Source organism: Ascidia mentula, chromosome 6 (genome assembly GCF_947561715.1).
Source record: "Ascidia mentula chromosome 6, kaAscMent1.1, whole genome shotgun sequence".
NCBI lineage: Eukaryota > Metazoa > Chordata > Ascidiacea > Phlebobranchia > Ascidiidae > Ascidia > Ascidia mentula.
The window spans coordinates 6,203,016-6,227,608 of NC_138571.1; the positions used below are offsets into that span (position 1 = coordinate 6,203,016).

General features: G+C 37.3%; 5 protein-coding genes across 7 annotated transcripts; 1 reads left to right on the forward strand and 4 right to left on the reverse strand.

The window, feature by feature from the left end:
* Nucleotides 1-81: 81 nt before the first annotated feature.
* LOC145906173 (iron-sulfur cluster transfer protein NUBPL-like) lies at nt 82-4,086 on the reverse strand. The gene is made up of 10 exons (XM_082993590.1): nt 3,949-4,086; nt 3,008-3,142; nt 2,745-2,838; nt 2,634-2,673; nt 2,483-2,573; nt 2,271-2,364; nt 2,121-2,206; nt 1,653-1,773; nt 1,500-1,582; nt 82-1,048 (listed from the first exon to the last, which is right to left on the reverse strand). The coding sequence occupies exons 1-10, from the start codon at nt 4,054-4,056 to the stop codon at nt 995-997; spliced, it is 906 nt and encodes a 301-aa protein (XP_082849716.1). The 5' UTR covers nt 4,057-4,086; the 3' UTR covers nt 82-994.
* Nucleotides 4,087-4,224: 138 nt separating this feature from the next.
* Nucleotides 4,225-6,215, reverse strand: LOC145906152 (cyclic nucleotide-gated channel beta-1-like). The gene has a single exon (XM_082993562.1). It carries the CDS (start codon nt 6,166-6,168, stop codon nt 4,396-4,398), a length of 1,773 nt encoding a protein of 590 aa, XP_082849688.1. The 5' UTR covers nt 6,169-6,215; the 3' UTR covers nt 4,225-4,395.
* A 1,391-nt stretch (nt 6,216-7,606) lies between these two features.
* LOC145907033 (fibrinogen-like protein A) lies at nt 7,607-9,981 on the reverse strand. Its single transcript, XM_082994473.1, has 4 exons — nt 9,735-9,981; nt 8,443-8,542; nt 8,309-8,376; nt 7,607-8,142 (listed from the first exon to the last, which is right to left on the reverse strand). Exons 1-4 carry the CDS (start codon nt 9,979-9,981, stop codon nt 8,045-8,047), a joined length of 513 nt encoding a protein of 170 aa, XP_082850599.1. The 3' UTR covers nt 7,607-8,044.
* Nucleotides 9,982-10,515: 534 nt separating this feature from the next.
* On the reverse strand, nt 10,516-13,493 carry LOC145906166 (microfibril-associated glycoprotein 4-like). 2 transcript variants are annotated; one of them, XM_082993581.1, is made up of 6 exons: nt 12,968-13,493; nt 12,698-12,837; nt 12,323-12,419; nt 11,626-11,722; nt 11,378-11,445; nt 10,516-10,922 (listed from the first exon to the last, which is right to left on the reverse strand). In XM_082993581.1, the coding sequence occupies exons 1-6, from the start codon at nt 13,455-13,457 to the stop codon at nt 10,657-10,659; spliced, it is 1,158 nt and encodes a 385-aa protein (XP_082849707.1). In that variant the 5' UTR covers nt 13,458-13,493; the 3' UTR covers nt 10,516-10,656. The 2 variants fall into 2 exon arrangements, with proteins under 2 accessions (XP_082849707.1, XP_082849708.1); XM_082993582.1 differs by having other exon boundaries at nt 10,803-10,938.
* A 3,390-nt stretch (nt 13,494-16,883) lies between these two features.
* On the forward strand, nt 16,884-24,283 carry LOC145906155 (putative flavin-containing monoamine oxidase A). Of its 2 annotated transcripts, XM_082993564.1 has the most exons (10): nt 16,884-17,099; nt 17,307-17,394; nt 17,452-17,629; nt 17,781-17,895; nt 18,210-18,367; nt 19,162-19,251; nt 19,694-19,897; nt 20,232-20,384; nt 21,730-21,920; nt 22,947-24,283. In XM_082993564.1, the coding sequence occupies exons 1-10, from the start codon at nt 16,976-16,978 to the stop codon at nt 23,242-23,244; spliced, it is 1,599 nt and encodes a 532-aa protein (XP_082849690.1). In that variant the 5' UTR covers nt 16,884-16,975; the 3' UTR covers nt 23,245-24,283. The 2 variants fall into 2 exon arrangements, with proteins under 2 accessions (XP_082849690.1, XP_082849691.1); XM_082993565.1 differs by lacking the exon at nt 16,884-17,099 and having other exon boundaries at nt 17,322-17,394; nt 17,442-17,629.
* The last annotated feature ends 310 nt before the right edge of the window (nt 24,284-24,593 follow it).

Genomic DNA, 24,593 nt, shown 5'->3' on the forward strand with positions numbered 1-24,593 from the left:
TTTACGGTCTGGTTTGCTTTGCGTCGAGCACGGACCAAGCGAGAAACAGTTGGCAGAAAGAGCAAGTGATTAATGCAGGGTTTTACTGGATCGTGCAATACATGATAACCGGTGTGGCGTAATCGTTATGTATACAGCAGGCTATCAATTGTGGGCAAAATGCGCTGCAAGTATCTGCACATCCACACACCTTATAACATGGAATGTAACATACAATAGAAACCAATGACGAGATAATGTCATGTGGGCGACATCAAGTGTGACGAATATTCTGGTAAAACGTGTTTTAGTAAAATTGGTTTGAATATCACAAAATCAGAAGAAATGCTGACCGCTTCGGCAATGATCGATCGGCGCAATTCTCTCGAATCCTGAATGACGTGAACGCATTCAGCAAGTGAATTATCCTCATCCCTAACCCTTGTGTGCAGGGTTTTATTCGAACAAGTCTTCCGAGCGATTGGAGAGAATGAAACGGGGTTACGCCGATCGATCCCTGCCACGGTGGTCAATATTTCTATGAAATGTTCCGCCACTACCATTGTAACAGTAAACTAATAATACAACAAATGCGCCAGCCGCGTTCGACAAGTCAAAGGCCTTCACAGCGTGACGATCAGGTTTACCATGTATAATTTCTTCGTTGGGATTCGTTTTACTTTTTCAAGATAGAATAAATTTAAATGGGATTGAATTGGTTGAAATTGCCCCATATTCACACTATGAATTTAATGGTAACGTATTTCTGCAAAAAAAACAACAGCACTCTCTGATGTACGGCGTGATGATCAAGGTGTTTGGAAAACTTTTACGCATTGTTATCGTTTGTGTGTACAGGTGAGAAAAATGTGTTTCAGAATAAAATCGTAAGGGAAATCCATTTAGGTGTAAAAAGTTCCTGCTGTATTGGTCCAGATTTTCTGACATCTTCACACAGACTGGCGAACTTGGAAATCCAATGTTTAACTACTGTCGAAAACATAGAATTTTGAAGTCATCTTGGCAGTGCCTTTTTGAGGTTTTGTGAAATGGACAGAAATGCCTGGGCCTGAAAAAACATAGACAACAACTTTGTTAATGTCACAACAACACGTAACCAATAGCTGGACTTAACTTTCACCAAACCAGGACATTTACAAACAATACCGGTAATGTTTCAAACAAATAGTCCTCTTCAAGGTATTGAATATATATAAATTAGAAGGTATATTTTAAGACTTACACAACACATTACCTTCAAACCAATTTAACTGTGACCAACTACATTGCAAATTAAATATCAACTTGGAGTATGTAACAATAGAAACCACAAGTGGAAAAAATTTACACGATAATAATGCCGGTGTTGGTCAATCAATCATACTTTTACATGGTGTTGACTTACCAAACAAATGGGGCATACTGACTGACTATATGATAAGTTGTGCCAAAGTGCGTACACCAGAAAATTTAGTTTAAAATTTAAAGGTTTTTTTTCTATTGTGATAAATTTAACAAACCTCCTGTGAGTTGGGCTTTGAAACAACAATAGGAGTTCCTTCATCAGAAAGTTCAGAAATATTTTCATGCAGGGGTACATCACCTAGTGGTTCAAAGAAACACACTGTTTTCAACCTAAAATATGCTGCACATCAACTTTGAACACATCATACCCAATATTTGCAGATTCATTTTGTTGGCAAGGTTTTTAACTTTGTCCTTTCCGAATATGTGCGTTTGTTGTCCACAATGAGAACATGAAAAAACGCTCATGTTTTGAATGATACCGAGAACCTTTACAATAAACAGAGTTTAAAACGAACAATAAAGCCCAAACAACTGCTCTGAAATTCATTAGCAAATGTTAGGATTGTATCCACCATCATTGGCAATGAGAAATCCAAGCGGACAAACTAGTGCAGCAAAGTAAAGATAATGAGAAATAGGGGGTGGTAGGAATTATGGAACAAATTAAAATCAAATATATATACACAGAGTTTACATTTCGCAAATTTATAATTTTATTACCAACAAAAAAAATACATGTTTAAATTACAATAAAACTGTTTTAACAAAAGTGCAATCAATCTATAGTAGTGAAAGATAATTTCCAACTATTGCAAAAAGGTTGTTTAATTTACCGGAACATCAAGCTTTTTAAACATTTCTATTCCTCTTCTTACATCACTCAATGCAATGTCCTGTGGTGTTGATACAATAACAGCACCTGGACAAATGTAAGATGCATAAGAACACAAGTTCATCAGGAACACAAAAGACAAGGCATTCACCAGTTACTGGGACATTTTGTATGATTGAAAGTGGAACATCACCAGTTCCAGGTGGCATGTCGACAACAAGAACATCCAAATTTCCCCACTCCACCTGCAAGTCTGCAGTTGAGATTAATAACATTTTTTCTGTTACATTTTACCAGACACATTTTCAAGGAAAATTTATTGGGGATTGTGAAGTTTTCTCTGAAATCGGAATACTAGTGTACCTTCCATAGAAGCTGTTGCACAGCTTGCATCACCATTAAACCTCGCCATACCACTGGAGCCTCCTCTGGAATGAGAAATCCCATTGACATGCTGCATAGAAACCATGTCACCCATTTACATGGGGTCGACAACAAACAATATATAACTTACCACGGTAGTCCATAATTTCTGGGTGGTATCATCATTTTATCTGGAAATATTGAGGCAACAAAGTTTTCCATATTCTTCTCAAGAATTTTATACATTAGGTGTAAATCAAACCTTGGTTGACTTCTGGCTTGCAATTAATATTCATTAATTTGGGAATTGAAGGTCCAAATATATCCGCATCCAACAAACCAACTTTTTGATTTTCCTGCAAACAAAACCAAAATGCAACTCGTTAATTACAGTTAGCACTGATGATGAACACAGCCTTGTTTGAAACGTCCGCTCTATGTCTACCATACTAGCTTCAGCTTTCTTGATCAAATTATAAAAATTTTATTTACTCTTGTATGCAAAAAAAAATATTTCTTTCAAACCTGTGCCATACCCAAAGCCAGGTTCACACTTATAGTTGATTTTCCAACGCCACCTTTTCCAGATGCAACCAGAATGATGTCCTTTACACCCTTAATAGGTTTCTTCTTAGGCAGACCTTTGGACATGACATTTTGCTGGTGTGAGATAAAACAAAATCATTTAGATTAGCAAAAGTTTGAAACCAAGTGTTTCTGATTACCGTCAGTCGGTTAATTTATGAAATACGAAAAATCGATTTCTCCTACAAAGGCATCATCAGTTTCTGCAATAAAAATGCAATAAAGCACTCGAAACTACCTTTACACAAGATAGGCAAGCAAAAAAAACAAAACTAAATGGTGAACACTGTGGGCCCTACCACTGCATATACACAACTACGAACTGCACTGCTGTGCAAGGCTCTCTAACACCTGAGGCCGAAATATAAGGGAGTGCGAATCACGTGAGTATGTAAAATAGTAATGACAACCCCAGCATGAACGCACGACATCATTGAACAGCACTAAAAACAAAGGTAAAAGATGTACTTGTCCACAAAAACGCACAACAACATAAAGCAAAACTACCAGCAATTACTAACGAATTCCAGTAGGATCATTTTTTGAATGTTACATTCAATTTTATTTTATTTGCTTGCCTATCTTGTGTAAAGGTAGTTTCGAGTGCTTTATTGCATTTTTATTGCAGAAACTGATGATGCCTTTGTAGGCGAAATCGATTTTTCGTATTTCATAAATTAACCGACTGACGGTAATCAGAAACACTTGGTTTCAAACTGTTGCTATCCGCTAATTGCTGTCGCTGGTTTTAAGACAGTGCCACATCAGGGGCTAGATTCTGTCTACTTTAGAGATTACATTTCATTTATATTAGTAATTTTGTTTTTCCAAATCGTTTTTGCATGGTCAAAGAACAGGTAAAATACCTTTCCAATACATACCTGGTCTGTTTGTGATGCAAACTCCCTTTGAACAAAGGAATGAATAGTTTTGTTCAATCCTCGATAGAAATGACTGGAACATATTGATTTGAAAATCATTCTAATCATGAAAATTGGAACAGTGAACTATTTTAATTAAAACCTGAAGAACAAAACAACAAGTAATACAAAAGGTTTGTTTAAAAGATATTGCTCAAGGCTTGAAAAATTTTAACAAATGAAAACTGCTAAAACTTGTATATATATTTAACAAAGTGAAGAATTCTGATTGCACTACATAGAAAATATACAGAAAATATAAATACTGTAAAAACAATGAAAATACAGTTAAAGTACACATATAAACTAAAAACATACACAAGACAGTTAAGTTAAAAACAGAGTCTGGCACAATGATTATACAGAAAAGCACGAACAACAATATAATTCCCCACCACCTACGTTTCATCATTTATCCACTGCTTTGGAAACCAATGATTTTAAAAAAGTAAACTCTTTATTTTTTACCTTGGCAGCATCCAGAATTGTTTTCATTAATCCACCAGTACGATTCCTAGAATTTTTTTGCATAGAATTATAGCGACTTACTGAACTTCTTGTAATTACAAGAGGCTTCTTGGATTTGTTGTCCTTGTTCAGCATCTTCATTGCTTTCTTTCTTAAAATTTTTTGGGCAGCAGGATAATTTTTAACGACCTCATTGAGGTCATTTTTAAGCAACAGAAATAATGTTGTGTATCCAGGGCTGTAGATATTGGCTGTTCTTCTGTTCCCACCCCCAATGGCAAGAAGACTAATTTCACCGAATGCGGTTCCTGGGTAAAGGGATGCAAAAACGGTTGCCTTTGTATCTCCAACCACTTGCACCATTCCATTAGTGATAATGTACATTTCTCTCCCTACCTCTCCTTTCTTGCACACATAATCCCCTGGCAGGTACAATACAGGTTTGAGTTTCAGAAGCAGGTCATACAGCAGTTGTCGGTCACACTCCTTAAAAATTTCCACTTTGCTTAAAACGTCCATATGCACATTAATCGCAAGGTCAGTGTGCATTTTGTCTGGCATTTGCTTTAGGAGGGCATTCTCATCTAAAATACGTTGGGTGCTCCAGGTATACTCAAACCACAATCTCACTTTGCGCTGTATCGCCACAGGGATGTGATTCTTTTGCATGTAATTTAGGCATGCATTCTTTTGTGAGCGATATGTTTCCTCCTCAGCTGTAGCTGCATGGACTGAATCACGGACTTGACCAATCACAACAGAAAATATAAACAAACCGCCAAAATAGTTTACAAGTTGCAAGATATATTCAAGAGTAGTATCAGGCTCTGGTACATTTCCGATAGTAACAGTTGTCATAAAAGCCCAGAAGTAGCACCTGACATAAGCAATCCCTTGAAGATCATAACCCCAAGGACTTTTGAAATCACCTAGGTATGAAACATAATAATAGAAGCAGGCATCCAAGTGAATAACATAAAGCAAGTAGCCAGTTGTGCGAAACACCCTGAATATGTAAGCTTGCTTTAAGATCGTTTCAAACCTGTTATTGAACTCATAATATGAATCAAGCTTACACAAGCGGTTAGAGCGGAAAATAGGATTAACTCCGAATTTTAAATATAGCAAATCTGTTGGTAATAAAGAAATTAGGTCTCTCCGAAAACGCCAGGTAGTAAAGTAATATTTTTGTGTCATCTTGCGTTCAGTTTGAACTACACCGCCTAATAAATACTGACGACGCACTTGGAATAGCACCATATCAACCAAATAAATGAAATCTGCAACATAGTCCAACACAAGCCAATGGTGTAGGGTCTCTTTTGTTTGATAAGGGAAAGTTGTTCTCAGTGGAATACAGACAGCATTGTACATGAAACACAACGTAACCATAAATTGCCACAGTAAGTATATGCTATCACCATCTGGGTTTATAGTAGTTGGAAACTTATAATTGATAATAATTGAAAGAATGTTTGTATGTGACGTTTCCTGGTGTTTAAACATTGATTCTGTCCTGCCGTGTTTTTCTTCTTCATCTTGGTCTTGTGATTCATCAGAACTGCTGTCATTTTCAAACAAATGCTGCTCCATACGAACTGCCCGTGAGTGACATTTGTGATGCCATTTCTTGAAAGCATGAACTACTGCTGGAGATTGACACTTATTTCTTACACAATCAATATCAACTTCTGACATTTTCAGTTGCTCCATACTACCTATTGTGGTGCAATTTTTTTTACATACTACAAAAAAATAAAAAAAATACCTGAAATATGAATTTATTATTATTGCTTGCTCGACCAAAATAAAAGTCAATCTCTAAAAAACTACTAAATGCATCAAACTACGTCATTGAAATTGCCAAATTTTTTGCAACATGGGACAATTAAACGTCAAAGTGGCTGATTGATATTAAAATAATAACTTATTAGGCTTATTAAGCCTGACATGTTTAAAATGAGATATTTTGGGCAAATAATAAAGGTGAAAATTGCTGGTCAAAGTAAAGAAACAAAATTAATGTTGTGTCAGAACACTGTTGACACTGCAGTTAAGAGTAATTTGCTTGTATTTATAATTTTTGGTTGAATCTTTCAACAACAACTACTGCAAATAAAGTAGTTAAGCAATAACAACATTGCAACACAATTAAATACCCAGATCATTGGCCTGCCTGTGTGCAAAATGTTTACTAATTTCTCGCCCCTGAGTCGAAGTTTGACCCATCGACCCTGACAACGTTTCACAAGGTCATGCAGCTTCCACATATCAGAACATTGTGATTTAAATATTTCTCTCCAAACTTTAATCCCTACAACATGTTGAAATCGATAAATCTAGGGCGCAGTCACCAACGGGAACAGATAATGCCAAAACCAAAACCTTAATCTCTGTTACTGGATTTGGCAAACGATCGCGAGCATTCGTTCCGCATCACTGCCGACGTGATAAACAATGCAAATGTTGCACGTGCGTTATGCAAAAATCATATTCTTGAGTCAAAGTATTTCCGCAAATTTATTTCAAATTTTAAAATGGGTATATATGTGGCACTTTAAATAATACTTTGTACTTAAAATAATAGCATAGTAATACAAACGAACCAATTTATGATGTTAAAACTGTTAAAAAAGAAGTTATAGTCACTTTTTGGCTGCCGGCGAACAAAGTTATTTCGCTTTCGCCTCACGAAAGGGTTTGACCTCACACTGCTGCAGGTAAAGATTTAATAAAAATGCATAGGTTCAGACACTATTTTTTTTAGCAATCGCGTATAGCGCACTGTTACGGTCTCCCATAAGAGTCAAGTGCCGACCCGTATATATCTAGTAGAAAACTCTATCTGGTGGTGATCAGTGGTTCCACAATCGCTGTCTCCAAATTCAAAATCAAAGCGTGATATTCAAAACCGCACCTCCAAATGCAAAACTGCATATTCATAGCGCAGATTTTTTTTACCCATTTGCTGCTAGTTTATGCAGACTAACCCTAGGCACAACATCTGACTGATTTAGCTAAATCAGCCCACTGTGTACGCAGCCGTTGCCGTCGCGATCGCTAAGCAAATACACAAAGCAGCGGTAGAAGTTTAAATAGTTGCAGTACTCTGATATGAAAAAAAGGCTGATTAGCAAAAACAGCATCATGCGAATGGTTTATTGAATACGACTTATAAAATGCACAGAATGTGTCACTAATACAGTTTCTGTTAAAAAAATGATTGTTAACGTAATATTTTAGTGACTGTAGGTTATGTGAGATTATTTATCAATCAAATTTATACTGATCGATGCTACATAGAATTTGTGAATCAAAGCGGAAAAAGTTCGACGCATTTGTAACTTGCACTTCAATGCAAACCACGCGATGCTGTATAGCAGTTTAAAATGAATATTTACAACTGATTTCTACACCCGGTTGTAACCAGTTAACATGTTTACATGAGCTTCCGAATTTTCATTTCCACTTTCTTCAGTGAATAATTTTCGTGGAACGCATTCCATACAATCCCTCTCCAGTTTCTGCGTTGATCAGTATAGTAGATACCATTCAGATTACTTTGGTAGCACCATAGACCATGTCCATGTCACCACGCCCCGTAAGCCCCACAGTCTTGTTCACGGTTATCATTATCTCGGTCTTGTGTCGAGAATGGTTTTCCATTATGATACCCAAGACTGTCACCTGAAAAGATTAATGCATCACATGATAATAATTTGTTTTGCACAAATTCGGAAAATATCTATGTTCAGGATCATTACACAAAAACCGTTATTACAGGCGGAATAAATAGGATTGGTAGCATGTTCTTAATACTTTACTAAAAGTGATGTTAAAAGCAACAGAATACCAGCATTTCCGGAGTACGTTGAGATCGTTAGAATATACTTCGTTGATTCACTTCCAATACTGAAGTTACTGCAAAAAAATGAGATGGTTAATCTTAGTGACACTCGGCATATACCACATTCACATGGTTATTACTTGTATTTAGCATAAACTTCTCTGTTTGCAAAGTCAGTAAGTTCAATGCGAAGTTGGTAGCTGGTGCCGGTACCAGTTATTTTGTGTAGATTTTCCAAACCTGTGTTACCAAGACAAAAGAAATCAATCGAGGTGACAGTGCAATATAGGAATTTAAAAAATAATAGCATGCAGCTTTTTTCTTTCCCACTTGTTTTGATTTTTTATTATCAAATGAACTTCGTTCCTTTGGCACTTTCAATTTAATGAAAGTACAGTCAGCCACTAGATTGGTTGGTGATATAAGTATCCACTAGTTACTGTTAAAATGGTGTAAAAAACATAGCTGGTGCCACCATTGTACACCGACCGCAACGAAAATGTACACCGACAGCACAAAAATACGTAAATTGTGATGTTCTTATTTGAAACCTACTGTACTGTACTATACTGGCATAGAAATCATACCAAATCAATTGTTGCCAGTCGAACTCCCAAACCCACTCTTGTATTCGGACCAGCTTTTTGCGAAACTTACAGAACCGCTGATTCGTCTTTGAATGACCTAAAAGTAGAAAACATCACTCTGAGACAAAACGATCTGATTGCAAATTTGATACAAAAAAACTGTTCAAAGCTTAGAAGAAATAAATTTACGTGTAATACATAACTGTGCTGAACGCAATAGGACAGCAATGCCCTGTTTTGACATTTTATATTTAATTCAATCAGGACTTGTAACAAAATAACATTAGTAAACAGGGCCCCAAAATGAGGAATATCGTTATGTCAACAAATTCAAACCGCCATTTTCTCATATAAGGGCGCTGTGACAACGATACAACTGCAACAATTGTCTTAATCCTCGGGCAAACGATGACTTTTGGCACTAATTCATGTAATCATAAAATTCTTGCACATCCATACCATCCAACAACCACCGTCTCTTGTTTGGTCACAAAACACTTTCAAGGATCCGCCAAGGTCGTTGGGAAATGGAAATACAGTGTAGATGTCACTGATGTTTCTATGTTTCTGAACATCTCGACAACTCCTTGGCAATTTGTTTCCTTCGACGTCGCCTTTAAATTCACAAATAATTCAATAACCTTAACAAAACACTCTTGTTTTAAGTAGCACATGATAACGCATGACAAGGCAGGTTCCCACGTCGTAGGTTATTAATGGGCGATCACGTCCATCGTATCGAGATCATGTTCGATGGCATGCCTTGGCTGCGATGCCAGGGAACATAATTATACCACAGGGTATTTAGACATTCTGGCATATAACTGTAGAGAGAGATATCCTGCCTTGGAGGTTTGAAACTTTCAGTTGTAGTTCAGCGAGTTGTGAAGTGACGTCAGTCAGAGCGGGAGTGACGTCCTGTGATTCTCCTGTATCTCCCTTGCAACCTTTAGATCCCTTGAGTCCGGAAGATCCCTTTTCACCTTTTGTTGGTGGTCCAATGAATTCAGTAGGAAGAGAACAGGTAAGTTTGGCAGTTTTAAGTGCTGACACCAGACCGCAACAGAACAGTAGAAACAGAAAGCAATGCATTGTCGGATATTGTTAATACAGTAAATAACTACACTTATCACATGAGGGCTAAACCTGTATTTACCACTCAATGAAATTTCTTTGCTAGTGAAATATGCACACTTGCAATTTTCTACTTCGTTGCAATTGTTTGTTAATTCGACTTTTTTTTAAAAAACAGTAATTACGAGGAGATACATTTCATGCTGATCTTTTATTGCATTTTATGTCAGGGAAACGAAATTATCTAATTTTGAAATAACTTCCTTACATTTATCCTGTGCAGAATTACTTTTCATGTCTAAAGTAAGTACATTGACAGGTTGTTATTCCACGTACAGTAACCTCAAATGATTCACCTTGCAAACGTTTATCGCGTACAGGTTCCACTGCTTACTTGCTATGGCTTCAGGCATCACAGCACGATTTTCATGGTTTTAGGCAATTGATGATGATTCGACAATTGTTATTATTTACTGCATTAAAGTTCGAACGCAATTCACATACGAACAGTCGAATATTACAACAAGATTGAAGGAATATATTCGAGGCATAGGCAAACATATGCCATTAATAAATAAGGAACATTTGAAACACTTTATACACATTCATAATTTCGTATGGATGTTGTTGGAGGTAACCTAAGATATATCGGTGATGATGGAAAACATTTTGTGATGCGTCAGCTCAGATATGTTATGACGAAAAAGGGATTTTTCGTATTTTCATTTCTACTTTTTTCAGGGAGTAATTTATTCGGAACATATTCCACACGACACCTTTCCATTCTCGGAGTTGGACATTTTCGTAAAAACCATTTAAGTTGGTGTTGTAACATATTTGGCCGTTTCCAAACCACCATCCACCACCGTGTGAATTCGAACAGGTGTAACCTGGCATGTTGGTGTTGTCCCGATCTAAGGTTGTGAAAGGTTTTCTGTTGTGGTAACTTAGGCTATCTCCTGGAAAACATAAATTCTGTCATCTATTAATTCGTTTAACAGTGACTATCCTAGTGTTAATATAGTTATTGGTAAAACTACGGCATGACTGATGACAAGTGTATTAGACTTTTGAAGGCAATTTTGCCTGCATCTATACTGGTTGCCTTGGTTTCTACCAAGCAAACAAACAGGCTTGACATTTTTTCATAATAATCAGATTTTTTGCAGCATATATGTTGCCAGATAAATTTAACGAAAAAGCGCAAATATGTACTAGGGCTTCAGGCCCATGCTCAGGGATAATATGACTTAATGAAACATTACGACTTCAGACACTTTTTACCTCACCCAAAAACTTTAGAAAAAGCCTTGGAATGATTTAAATGATTATTGTACAAGTTTTTGTGCTTACATGTTATACACCAAAACTTTTCCACGCAATCTCAAAGTATCGACAAACACAAACTTAGTACCTCCGGTGCCGTTGAACGATTCGACCAAGAGAGTGTAGTTTGTTTGTTCGCTTCCAATACGAAAAGTTCTGCAGGAAATAGACATCAGAATTTACTTGGAACAAAATGCCTAATCGTCAGCACGGATTCCATTCGCCACCCACGTTTGGTGCCAAATGATCTCACTGGGGTAATTTCCACACATCAACTTGTGACATGTTTAAACGCACCATCCAACTCCATCGCTTTGGATAAAAGGCATAGCTTACCTGTAAGTTGCGTACACTGACGAATTATCAAAACTTTCCATATCAATTCGAAGTTCATAGTTCGTCGCCTGCGTCAATTTGTGCAGATTTTCAAGACCTGAATCAGATTAGATTTATTTTAAACAACCAAGCATTTTACTATTCATGGATTAATGGTAAAGTGTGTATGCAATTGAACATAATGTTTCAACGGGCACTAAACATAGATATTTATTTGATACAGTTCGGTAGGTTGAACACTTTTCAAAACTTCCGACACAAACGATAGAATTTTGGTGTTGTAAACTAACTTTTGTCCGTTTAACCAGTTATTCAAACGACTAAGAAAACACTGCGTATAGATTTAGTTTTGTGCGGCAAAACAAACGCAATTTCAAGTTTTCTATGATGGAAGTTCTATATGAGTCCTAGTTTTATGCTTTTGACGCAAATTCTAATCTAATTTCTGACTTTAGTGCAGAAACCAGTTTTAACCTTTTCTAGTTGATGCAGTGCAATAACAACATACAACTGAACAATTGCGCATTTGCATGAGTTTCCAAAAGAGCGGATGCCCGTGAAGTGTCGTAACTGCAGGAAGTGGAAATTTTGACGTGACTACTTTCTTTGATAAACATTTGGCAGTAAAACTGGATACGGTTTAGTTATAGGTTGATCATTTTGCAAAAATTACTTCTTCGAAAATGTCTGTAATTACCAATCCAGTAGTTGCCGCCCAATGACCCAAAGCCATGTTTGTACGAAGTCCAATTCTTCTCAAAACTTACGGAATCGTTCACACGTCGTTGAATTACCTGTAATGGAGCAAAACACTCATGAATAGATTTGAAAAACCGGCAATAAATATTTGTGATAAAAAAGCTTGGTCATAGTTGCCAAACGCACAAAACAAACTAACACTAAATCACACTATTTTCGCATATTTAAACCTTGTTTGCAACAATATAGGCCTATACCACATGTCTTCTGGTATATTTCATTAGATTTAATTATGCGAAAATAGTGCATGACAATAAAACTTCATTATAGATTAAAGAAAGTACGAGTCAAAAATCAAATCAACATAGCCTACAATCCATCCACCACCGTCAGTTGTCTGGTCGCAAAACACTTGAAGAGGTTTGCCTGTTCCACAATTTTGGAATGGATAAATTACATAAACTCCACTTCCACCAGAGATCAGTTGAGAGCAACTGTGTTTGTTGACAGAGTCTAAATATAAAGAAAAATGTGTCCACCCTATTCCTAAGCATTATTTACTATTACTAAACTTGCATGAGGTTTAATTCCCGAGTTATAGACTAACGTTCTGGACGCGGTGGAAACAAAAAGAGAAACGTACTTTCCAGTTCTGATTCTATTTTAGCCAAGCGAAGAGACATTGTCCGAAACTGTGCTTGAACTTCCACGTCATCAGCAGGTTCGCCTTTTTTGCCTGCTGGGCCAACCGGGCCTGTTGGGCCAATCGGTCCTGCTGGACCAATCGGGCCTGCTGGCCCAACGGGGCCTGCTGGACCAACCGAGCCTGCTTGGCCAACCGGGCCAATCGGTCCTGCTGGGCCAAGCGGTCCTGCTGGGCCAACCGGGCCTGCTGGGCCAATCGGGCCTGCTGGGCCAATCGGGCCTGCTGGACCAACCGGGCCTTCTGGACCAACCGGGCCTGCTGGACCTTTTTGTCCTAGTGGTCCAATAGGACCTCTTTTTCCAGGTCGACCAACAGAAGTACTTTCAGACGCTCTTTCAGAAGGAATTAAACAAGAAAGTTGAGCCATTCGCATTTCTTGTCCGAGAGCGACACCAGTAAAGAAAAGCCATAATATATAACAGGACATTCTTACTCTTTCAAGGCTCTTCGTTGTAGCCTTCTACCTCACTGTAAAAAAGTAATATTGATAAATGCGCGATGTTCTAGTTTTCTAGCACGCAAGTGAGTATAATCAGACACAAATGATAGAATTTTGGTGTTGTGAACTGCCTTGTTTCGGTTTAAAACATGAAATTGCGTATAGATTTAGGTTTGTGCAGAAAAACGAACGTAATTTCAAGTTTCCCATGATGGAAGTCTTAGTTTTATGATTTTGTCGTGCAAATTCTAATCTTATTTCTGACTTTAGTGCAGAAACCGATTTTAACCTTTTCTAGTTGATGCTAGCAGTGCAATAACAACACACAACTGAACAGTTGCGCATTTAAACTTCAGCATTGCATGAACTTCCAAAAGAGCGGATGCTCGTGAAGTGTCGTGACTGCAGGAATTGGCAATTTTAACGTAACTACTTTCTTTGATGAACAGTTGGCAGTAAAACAAGTCTGGAACAATTGTATTGATGTCATCGTTCGTGGTGCTGGTATGTCTGACTGACTGACTGCTGCCCATGGTTTGCAGATTACAAAAGGGAAAGCTGTTATATTGGTTTAAGTAGCTCTATACGTATAAATTACTTCAATATTCTGACAAAGCTACATAAAGTGATTTGTGACATAAAATTTATATTTATGATTCCGACTTTTCTTCATCAGCAGATCTGACGTCTCAATGCTGCAGATAAAGAATGACTGAAAGGGAAATCATAAAAAAAACTAACGTACAATCTAATTTTTCAGGTAGCTATTATTCCCTAATTTCCCGCAGCCCATACAACTCGAAACAAGTTTGATATAGTTAGGTTCATTGCATTCCTTAACTTAAATTTTCTGCACTTGCACACAAATTTTCTGAGTAGAGTATTTTTGTAGTCAACACCCATGGTTTTCTACAAATTGCACCTAGACCCTTTAGAGCCCCAGGGGTAACCAGTGACCCCATGACTTTAAAGATTCATACCAGAAAGGTTTCTGCTTTTTCATTTTTTTACCTTTAAAGCCCAGAGTCCCCCTTTGCCCTGATCTACATAAAATTTAAAGCCGGTAAATGTGCTATAGCAAAAAATTTAAAGCCGGTAAATGTGCTTTTTGATTTACACATGAAGCACACCGAAAGGAAATGCTTTGTAAGCTACATCTAAATATGTCAAAATACAATTCAACTGGTAAACAATTTGCAAATAAAGTTGGTAATCCTTGAGCTAAGGCCTTGTATAGTATCTATAATAAGTTAGGTATTCATAGCACGTATTTTTAAGATACGGCACACCTTATAATTCCATGGGGTCGTGTATGGGACATAGGGCATTGGTGACAAGTACGATGAAATTTTATGAATCATGTTTTTAAGCTTTTCAATGAATATTATTACATAACAACATCACATGATACCAAAAATAATACGTGTATCATCTACTGTGTCAATTTCGGGTCAGGTTTTTATTTTATGCATGGTTTAATATGGATTATTAATATGTGTAGGTTATTTCAAATATAATTGGTATAAATAATCATTGAGCAGCAAAAGTTCTCAAATATCGCTATTACAACTTGTGTAGCATCAGCACGGACTTAAATAAGGCGTTGTTTAGCTTCAAATACTGAAAAACAAAGTTTTCTGCCCATAAGAACCTGCGAAACACGAAAATCACACGTATGGGTAAATTCAATGTAAAATATTACCTCGATCTCATTCAAGTTGTTACTTGTACTACTAAACAAATGTATCGCTTCACTAGTTTCAAAAAAATTAGAAAGGTAATTTTTTTCATTGTGTATCCTCAAGAGCCTAATGGGTCACATAACAAGTGACCAAACCAAAACATGGGGGTTAGCGGTCAAACATCTCAAATTGTTTTTTTGAAATGTGTTATTGGACCCATCAACGCAACAAAACGCCATGCATTAATTTTTTCCGTTGCTCAGTATACCCTTGGGCTCTAAAGGGTTAATGGTGGCCGTAAACTGAATGAGTTTCCGCTTGAGATTGCACATGTGTCCTCATTTTGCGGCGACTTACGTCGCTTTGCAATGCGGCCTGTATACTGGATGCAACATTGCACGATACTGTAAACGCAATAAATCGAGGCGAATGCAGCGGAAACAAACATGTTTGTTTTGTTTGCAAGCGACTGCGTTTAAGTTTGAAGTATCATATCTACAGAACGACCAACATGGTATAGTGGACCTACGGGATTTTATTTGTTTAGAGATTAATAACAGTTCAATTAAGATTCATATCATGATATGAGTAATAAATGCTAAATTATGAAGGCCATTTGCGCCATTGGTGCATCCTGAAATTATTGACTGTATGTCTATAACAACACTTTTACGTTCCTCCTCTGTGTATGTTATAAGTATAATATAGGTGAGCATATATTTTTGTGTTTGAATTTCCCCGTCATCAGCAGGTTCGCCTTTGTGGCCTGCTGGGCCAACCGGGCCTTCTGGGCCAATCGGGCCTTCTTGGCCAACCGGACCAACCGGGCATGTCGGGCCTGCCGGGCCAACCGGGCCTGCTGGACCTTTTTGTCCTAGTGGTCCAACAGGACCTCTTTTTCCAGGTCGACCAACAGAAGTACTTTCAGACGCTCTTTCAGAAGGGATTAAACAATAAAGTTGAGCCATTCGCATTTCTTGTCCGAGAGCGACACCAGAAAATAAAAGCCATAAGATATAACAGGACATTCTCACTCTTTCAACGCCCTTCGTTGTAGCCTTCTACCTCACTGTAAAAAGGTTTATTGATAAATCCGCGATGTCCTAATTTTCTAGCATGCAAGTGAGTATAATCAGACACAAATGATAGAATTTTGGTGTTGTGAACTGCCTTCTATCGGTCCTCCTTTTCTAGTTGATGCTAGCAGTGCAATAACAACAAACAACTGAAAATTGCGCATTTAAACTTCAGCATTGCATGAGCTTCCACAAGAGCGGATGCCCGTGAAGTGTCGTAACTGCAGGAAGTGGCAATTTTGACGTGACTACTTTCTTTGATGATTGTATTGATTTCATCGTTCTTGAAGTCTGTTCTTGTCCATACACGGAACCCTGAAACCATTTTAACAATTTTGCCATTCTATAAATTCACGGACCCTGGTTGGAAATTTTTTCTAACGGTTGACTGCCCATTATGCGTCCAACCGTTTTATCAGCTGACATATAAAAGTAAACAATGCGTAAAAATTGAGGTTTATGCAGCAAAGCGGACGTGACATTAGGCTTTGTACTATGAAAGACCTATAAAGCTGTTAGTTTGTGCACGCCCTTAATATACAATTTATAATTTGTCCCCTTGTTCCTGGATTGCGTCGCAGTGCAGAAAACCTTCTATTAGCTTTCGTTTCATGCAACTTTAATTTCGTAACTGGCTCTGTTTCTGTTACAGTAACTGTGCTACGTTGGTCTGAAGTTTCCTTCTTTTGTGCAATTGGGTGGTAATTGTGGCGCTGCTACTTTCTTTGTTAAAAAGTTGGCAGTAAAAATGTCTGAACCTGTTTGTATTGATGTCGTCATTATTGGTGCTGGTATATCTGGACTGGCTGCTGCCCATGAATTGCAACATATTACAAATGGAAAAGCCGAAATTGTGATTTTAGAAGCTAAAGGTACAAATTACTAACTAAATCATGGTTGTTTCGATACGAAGGCCAAATGTATTCATTGATACACATGTCTATACAATTAGAGTATCTTGCAATTTATTCATGATACAAGTGCTTTGTAATGTGGAATCCTAAGTTATTGTTAAAAAATGATGTTGCAAATTCCTAAAAAGTTATAAATGCTACTACAGTCATTACATGTATGATTAGATAGGCCTGGGGGAAGACTTTGTGGAAAAACGCTTCCCGCTGCAAATGGAATGGATGACTGGGATTTAGGAGGACAATGGGTATCAAGGTATATTTCAGTAACTGTGGTTAGTGAAATGCATTTTTTGAAAAAAGATGTCGGCAGTTCACAGATCTATGTTATGCAACTACTCGAGGAATTTGGATTGGGTACATTTCCTCAATTTTCTGATGGCAAAAAGAAGTTGATGATGTACGACAAATCTGATTTGAGGGAATACAAGGGACTTTATCCTTCTCTGAGTGTGTTTGAACTTTTGGATTTGGATCAACTTGTAAAAAAGGTAACATGCTGCCTTGTATGTCACTAAATTCTCAAACATAGGAATACTTGATCCACATTTATTAGATTTCACTTAATATTAGTATTCTGTATATTGAATACTTTTTTTCCATTGGGAACTTTTTGTCTGAAACAAATATTGTATTTTTAAGATTGATAAAATGACAGCTGAAATACCCATAGGCAGTCCAGCATCTGCAAAACATGCATGTCAGTGGGATGGAATGACAATGGAAACATTTTTAAAACAATCATCAAGATGCAAAGGTAAATGTTTTTTTTTGTTGTGACCCATTTTCCATTTGAGGTATTTTCCCATGTGGGTTGTCCATGAGATATTTATCTACAAAATTTTGTGAGTTTGTGGTATTTTTTTAAAACCAATCAACTGACCAAATACCGTTACCTTTGAATGGTATATATATACAATAATCTTTGCTTGTATGATGCTACTGTTTGCAAGGGTACATATGAATTGTAGTCCAGATGTTGTTTAATCCATATGGGAATTTGCCAAATTGGAGGACTAATGATAAATAGGAGATGGTACTCCTGGAAACTAATGACATAATACTTTGCAGCCACGTTTGACACCATAGCATGTGGCATGCGCACTGTGTTTGGAGCAGAGTTGTCTCAAATTTCACTTCTCTATTTCCTTTATTACTGTGCTCTGTCTGGCGGAATCAACCGTCTGGTCGACCACTCTGTTGGAGATGCACAGGAAATGCGGGTTCAGGTATATTGTTTGTTTCACATTGTACCAAAACTTTAATTATTGTTTTTCATTACAAAAGCAACCTGATATGCATCAAATACTTTGAGACTTCATGCACTTTAGAACAAAACCAATCATTTATTAATGTGGCAAATACCTTTAAATTCAACCAATTGACTTAAACCAGTGGGTCTTAACCTATGAGGCTGCTCTAAACGAGCATTTTTATCCTTGATGGCCATTATATCTGCTGCCCTGCATTGACGCAAGAAGAAAATGCCAAAGATATGAGTAATATATGACAAATTGCACACCAAAAAATCAAATTGTGACATTATGTTTCAACTGAATATCTTCCATGAATGGTTGTGTTGTCATACATCGATTTTTTTTGTAAATGGACGCCTACGCTGCCATTAAATGCAGTATTGGTGCCATTATTCAGCTAGTGTTAGCAAACTAAACTAATTGTTTTAGCATTTGGGCCTGTATGTATAGACCAATAGGCGAGGGTGGAATGATGAAAAAAGGTTTAGATCCACTAAGCATTAGTTTGATAGTCATCTCGTTGTTGCCAACAACTGTCAAAAACGCAAATTGTTTATCTGTTTGAGACTCACAGCTTTTGATATGTTTGTAACTTTCTAACAAAATGATGCACTTTCTCCCACATAAAAAATAACTTGTGCCTTTACTCCTATTTTTTACAATGGAACAAGCTTTATAATAAAAATATATGTAACAGAATAAAAAAAAATTGTTATATCTTTGTTCAATGTCTTTTCAGTTCACTGTAAATATCAATGTTTTTTCAGAAAACCGCAGCAAAACTTATTGACAAGCTTAGTGAAGAAATTGGAACAGAGAGAGTGAAATGTGGACAACCAGTTGTAAACATTGACCAGGTAGGCTTTATTCTTCTATGTTATGATTGATCCACTAATCACATCATAATTATACCCATTTTTAGGGCTCTGTAGTTGGTCCAGAGTATTGTAATTTGGAAACATCTAATATGAAAAATCAGTACAGTAAACTGAAGAAAAACGTTTTTCATTATTTGTCCAGTCATAGGGGGTTTACTGTGTGATATATTTGGGTTCTGCCAGTGAGTTACTATTTGTAATTATGCCCATATTTGCCATCAACATACTGGCAATGTTGCGGGTTTGCCACATGGCATAATTAATCATTCTTGTGTCTGAGCAGCTGTAGATTTTTGACTGGCAAACAATATTTAAGAAACCAAAACATAATTAAAATCGTACATAGTGGATCAACTAGTGGATATTTTTTTGAATTTTCTTTTTCATAATCATTTTCAAAACATGTTTACCTTTGTTGCAGAGCAACCCTTCTGTATGTAAAGTTACAGCGAAAGATGGTACAACCTACCAAGCCCGCTTCGTGATTATGGCAATTCCGCCACATTTGGTAAACCAGATAAACTTCACGCCTGATTTGCCAGTCGACCGACGCCGTCTGGGCGATCGTATGCCAGTGGGCCACCTCATCAAGTTTATTGTAACGTATAGGACAGCTTTCTGGAAGGTATGTTGTATTAATTACGTGTGAGTCGCCAATTATGTGATGCTTCCTTATTTACCTGTAGCGAAGTAATTAGGATTGTTTGGCTTATAATAGTTATTTAGCAAACATTTGATGTATAGATTCATACAAAAAAGCACTTACTTTGAAAACAGGATCGGCTTAATTTGTTCAAAATAATTATGTATATTTCGACCTGTGGCATTGTGAGTTCCTGTATAGTAAATACATATTCAGTATATTTTATGCATAGAATACAACTTTGTGCATAGACTTAATAGCTCAAAGAAGTGTAAAAATGTAAAATTATACTTAACAATTTCATATACTTACGAAGAAACGCGGCGAATCTGGTGAATGTATGGCACTGACTCACCCGTGTACAATCGGTCCTGTGTGTTACTTTATGGATGCAACAAGTTTCAAAGGTAATCCTGCACTTGTGGGTTTTATTGGAGCCGAGCACGCCACCTACTGGACGCACAAATCTGTGAGTATTCGTTTTCTCACAAATTCCAATGCCACGACACCTTTATTGTTGAACCATAGCCATTAGGTTTTTTCTGTACCGGTTAGGCCAAATTAAATCATATTTCGGTTGTAGCTGGGGTGAGCAAACAATTCTACTGACTTGCCAAAAATTATCACAAATTTCCCAAGCTGACCAATTGGTCATGCGTAAAAGCAAAGAACCAGTGTTTGCGTTCACACTGCAGTTGTAATGATGTCACCTCTACATTACTTAACCTTTAAATGATGCAATTGAAAAGCAAAAAATGTTAACTAACTTGCATTGAACTGTGTTCTCGCGAGAACAGAGTCGATATTCCGGTTCTAACAATCTGGTTTAAACAAAAAATCAAAACCGTTTGCTGTTTCGGAACATTGACATCCTGTGGCGATGAGGCACTTCCACGCCACGATCGAAAAAAGTGACGCACGCCCGATGGTATTGCACTATCGCCCGTGACAATACCAGTGCAGCACATAGTTTAAGAAAACCTGTATTACATTCAACGAAGGGTTTTAACTTTTTGTTTAACGAGCTAGTTAGAACCGGGATCCTCCAAATTAACAATAATTAATAAGAAGTTTCGGCATGCGTTGCTTGAATTGTGTAACACCAGAGTTGAGAACATAAATTGCAAGCGCTTGTGAACTCTACTTCTGTATCAACTTTTTCCGCTACAGCAATAATTAAAAAAATACATTCGCAATCCACAGATTTGAATGAGGAACTGTGGATGTGCTTGTTGGACACGAAACCAAACTATATTATTGTTCACCTAAACCAGACCCATGCTTCACGTTAATTGACTGCTTTTGTTTCCATATGTAGTTTCATATAAAACTTGAACTGCCTCAAAAATTTGGTTTACCTCGAAGTTCCAAGTGCCCCATATATTGGCAATGTGAATATAATCCAAGACATTCCAAATCTAAGCAGCCTTATCAGACTTTTTTGCAGGATGTTAAAATACTGGTATTGCAAAAAATTTGTAGTCAAAGGTAACAAATCGACCATCAACACCAATAACCGAATCAATATTTAAAAGTACAGGTTATATCTTTTTAGCAATTGCTGTAGTCTTGGAAATTTTAAATTTTTCTTTCTGGCCTGGTTTCACAGTTAGTATATAGGCATATTTAAAATAGGTCTTCACGATTATCGCAGGAATTGTTTTAAACAAATAGAGACTGAAGAATTGAAGAACTTTGGGAGCGTATTGTCCGTAACATGGAGAGTTTCCAGTAAACAAAGCACAGAATCCGTCAATCACAGGCGTAAAAATTCCTAAACGAATTTAATAACTTGCAAATATTTTGTTGCGCAGATGGATGAAAGAAAAATGGCTGTTGTCGATAAGTTGGTGGAATTTTTCGGTTCAGATGCTGCCGACGAGTTAATTCACTACGAAGATAAGGACTGGGCAAAGGAGTCTTACAACGGGGGATGCCCCGTGAGCGTCATGCAGCCGGGCTGTCTGATCTATTATCATCACGCACTTAGAGAACCCTTCAAAAGGTAAACCACGCTTTGTACCTAATTTATACACTTTGTGTGGCCGATGTGAGAAAAAGGGCAATATATGCAGTGGACAATCAGTTTTAACACTGCGGTTTGACTAAACTTAGATTAAACTGCAATATGGACCGTGCTTATAGCGATAACACCATTAATTGATACCAACACCTGGTTGGCCATCTTGAAGGCATGCCAGATTTGGCTGGAGTTTGCCTGTATCTGGCAGATAGTCATGCAGCCGATGGACGCCTAAATACAAAATATGTTTTCCCCTGAGTCACGTGTTTGTGCTGGCATCGGTTCTGTGGAGAGCTTGATGAATGCTAGGTTGACGTGTGTTTGCGGAAGTTGTAGAGTTGAATAAATTTGTTTTGCTCATTTCGCTTTGCGCTGCTTGGGTGCACTTTCCTGCAACCCTGTGACTGTGGGCTGTGTATACGTGTTGTACAGCACGCACTTACGTCAACATAACGACACAATGATTCCTGATTTGACTTTATGGGGATCACTATCATGCTCCATATGTCCACAGAGTTTAGTTGGAAACGCAAAGTTTTTCAATATGAGCACGTTTGCATTAATGTATGCTTTTCTTTTATATTCAGTAAGTTAAATCGTATATTAAACTGGTGGGCCAAGATTTTTGTGCCATTTATTTGATTACCAAGTTTATCCTCCAATATTACTTAATGTAGTAAAACATGCTACATTTTTGACGCACAGAATTTAGACCTAGACGTCATTAACGTTTGGACATCATTTGTTAACTTGCACACTGCTTTCATAAGGTTGCCGAACCCTACAAAATAATTGTGCATCAAAGTTTCCTGTCATGCTATCATGTGAGTTGTAATTAATCCAATAAATTACTTCAGAAATCCACACATGTGACCTTTGTAGTCAATTTAATTTGCCGGACTTTCAACCCCCAGTAATGAAGCACCGCCAATTTTTGAAATATGGGTTGAGGCTTCGACCGAATAAATTACCGCCTGTATATGTAAACTATGTATCATGTCCCTGCAGAGTACATTGGGCTGGCACTGAAACGGCTCGTAAGTGGACTGGATATATCGACGGTGGCGTGGAAGCAGGACAACGAGCAGCTGGCGAAGTGGCTCTAAAATACAACAGCAAAAGTGGCGAGGTGGATGATTTTGCAACCCAGATTCGAGCTACAGTTTCCCCAGTATTCGAACTCAACACTGCAACGTGTCATCGTCCGTCTGGTACCGTTCGTGTGGTCAAGGGTATGTGCTTGGTTGCAGCGTTGTGCGGTGCGGGCTATGTGTCGTTCAAGTACTTGAAACAGAAATTGGAGTAAAATAGATTTTCAACGCTGCTCGCAATCATTTTCATCCCCGCTAATCTTTTATCAACATTTGTCAATAGTACGTGTTTTCAAAGTGAAACGCCGTTTTTGTAACTGTTAAAGAGATGATGTCGAAATAGTATCGATGCGATTCTTGTCGCATCTAAGACTGACTATCGTTGTAAGGGTTTAAATTGTTAAAACAGAATACTACCTTGATAAAAAGCGCTTAAAACAGCAGTTACTACCATTACATGTCATCACAGCAGATGATGAAAAATATTATGACAATAATCGTTTTGGAACACCATCTGAAACACATGCAAGACAGTTAAACTAAACGTTTCTTTTCGTTAACGACGCAAATATTTTTACCATGTTGATATTTTCTTCACAGCATTGTTTTGCTACATGGTGTGAATATAATAGTTTCCGACTTACAGATGTTTCTGTTCCTTTATAATCGTTTCACTGTTTTCTTATTTTCCTACGAGAGTATAGTTAATTGTTTTTATCCTTTTTATTGGAAATACCATTTGACCGAACGTTGCAAATACTATGCACTGAAGTCAAATGCAATACGCTTTTAAAAATTGTTTTACTTTTTAACACCATCAGTATGTTTTTACTTTCAAGTGCGGACGTGTGTTTCGAAATATTGATTCCTATGTAGTACAACTTCTTTTTATTTCGGTATGAACGGTACTTATGTTGAAGACAGCAATGCGCTTGCCTGTAATTCGTGTGTGGTTCTAAAACGTGTTTATTTGTCTTCAGCACTCACATGTCATAAAGTTATTGCCTGTATGTGGACACTGTCTAATTACCAATGCTTTCTCTTCTCGTTTATTCTTTCAGTGCATCGGATATTGGAGAAAGCGAATGCAAGGTCGTTCCAACACCGTCTTAATTTGTTGAAATATGTAAGATTGCAGTTGTAATTGCTGTAATTGTGTTAAGTTCATGCAAAGCATTGCTGAAGTTGTGCAATTCTATTATGCAGGCGCGTTACTTTCATTTTGCCCGCGTCGCTTAATTAAAGTGGAAATATGAAGAGTGAAATTGTTTAGTAAACATCTTGACGTAGAGAATTTACCACAAACTTCCTTTTGGACGTAATGTTGATTTTATTTTTATGTGTACTGCGTATGCAGCCAGAGCGCTGCAGGAAAATGCACAAACAAATTCATTCAGCGGATAATTTCCGAAAGCAATTGTTATCATTATTCGTTGCTGTGTAGAACCTGAAGTCCAAAACAACTTTTTTTCCGTTGATCAGTGACAAGATAAAAAATGATTGGCAACACTAGAAAAACGTTTTAACGAAGTCTGGGGCTTATTTCTACCCAAATATTTGTGCT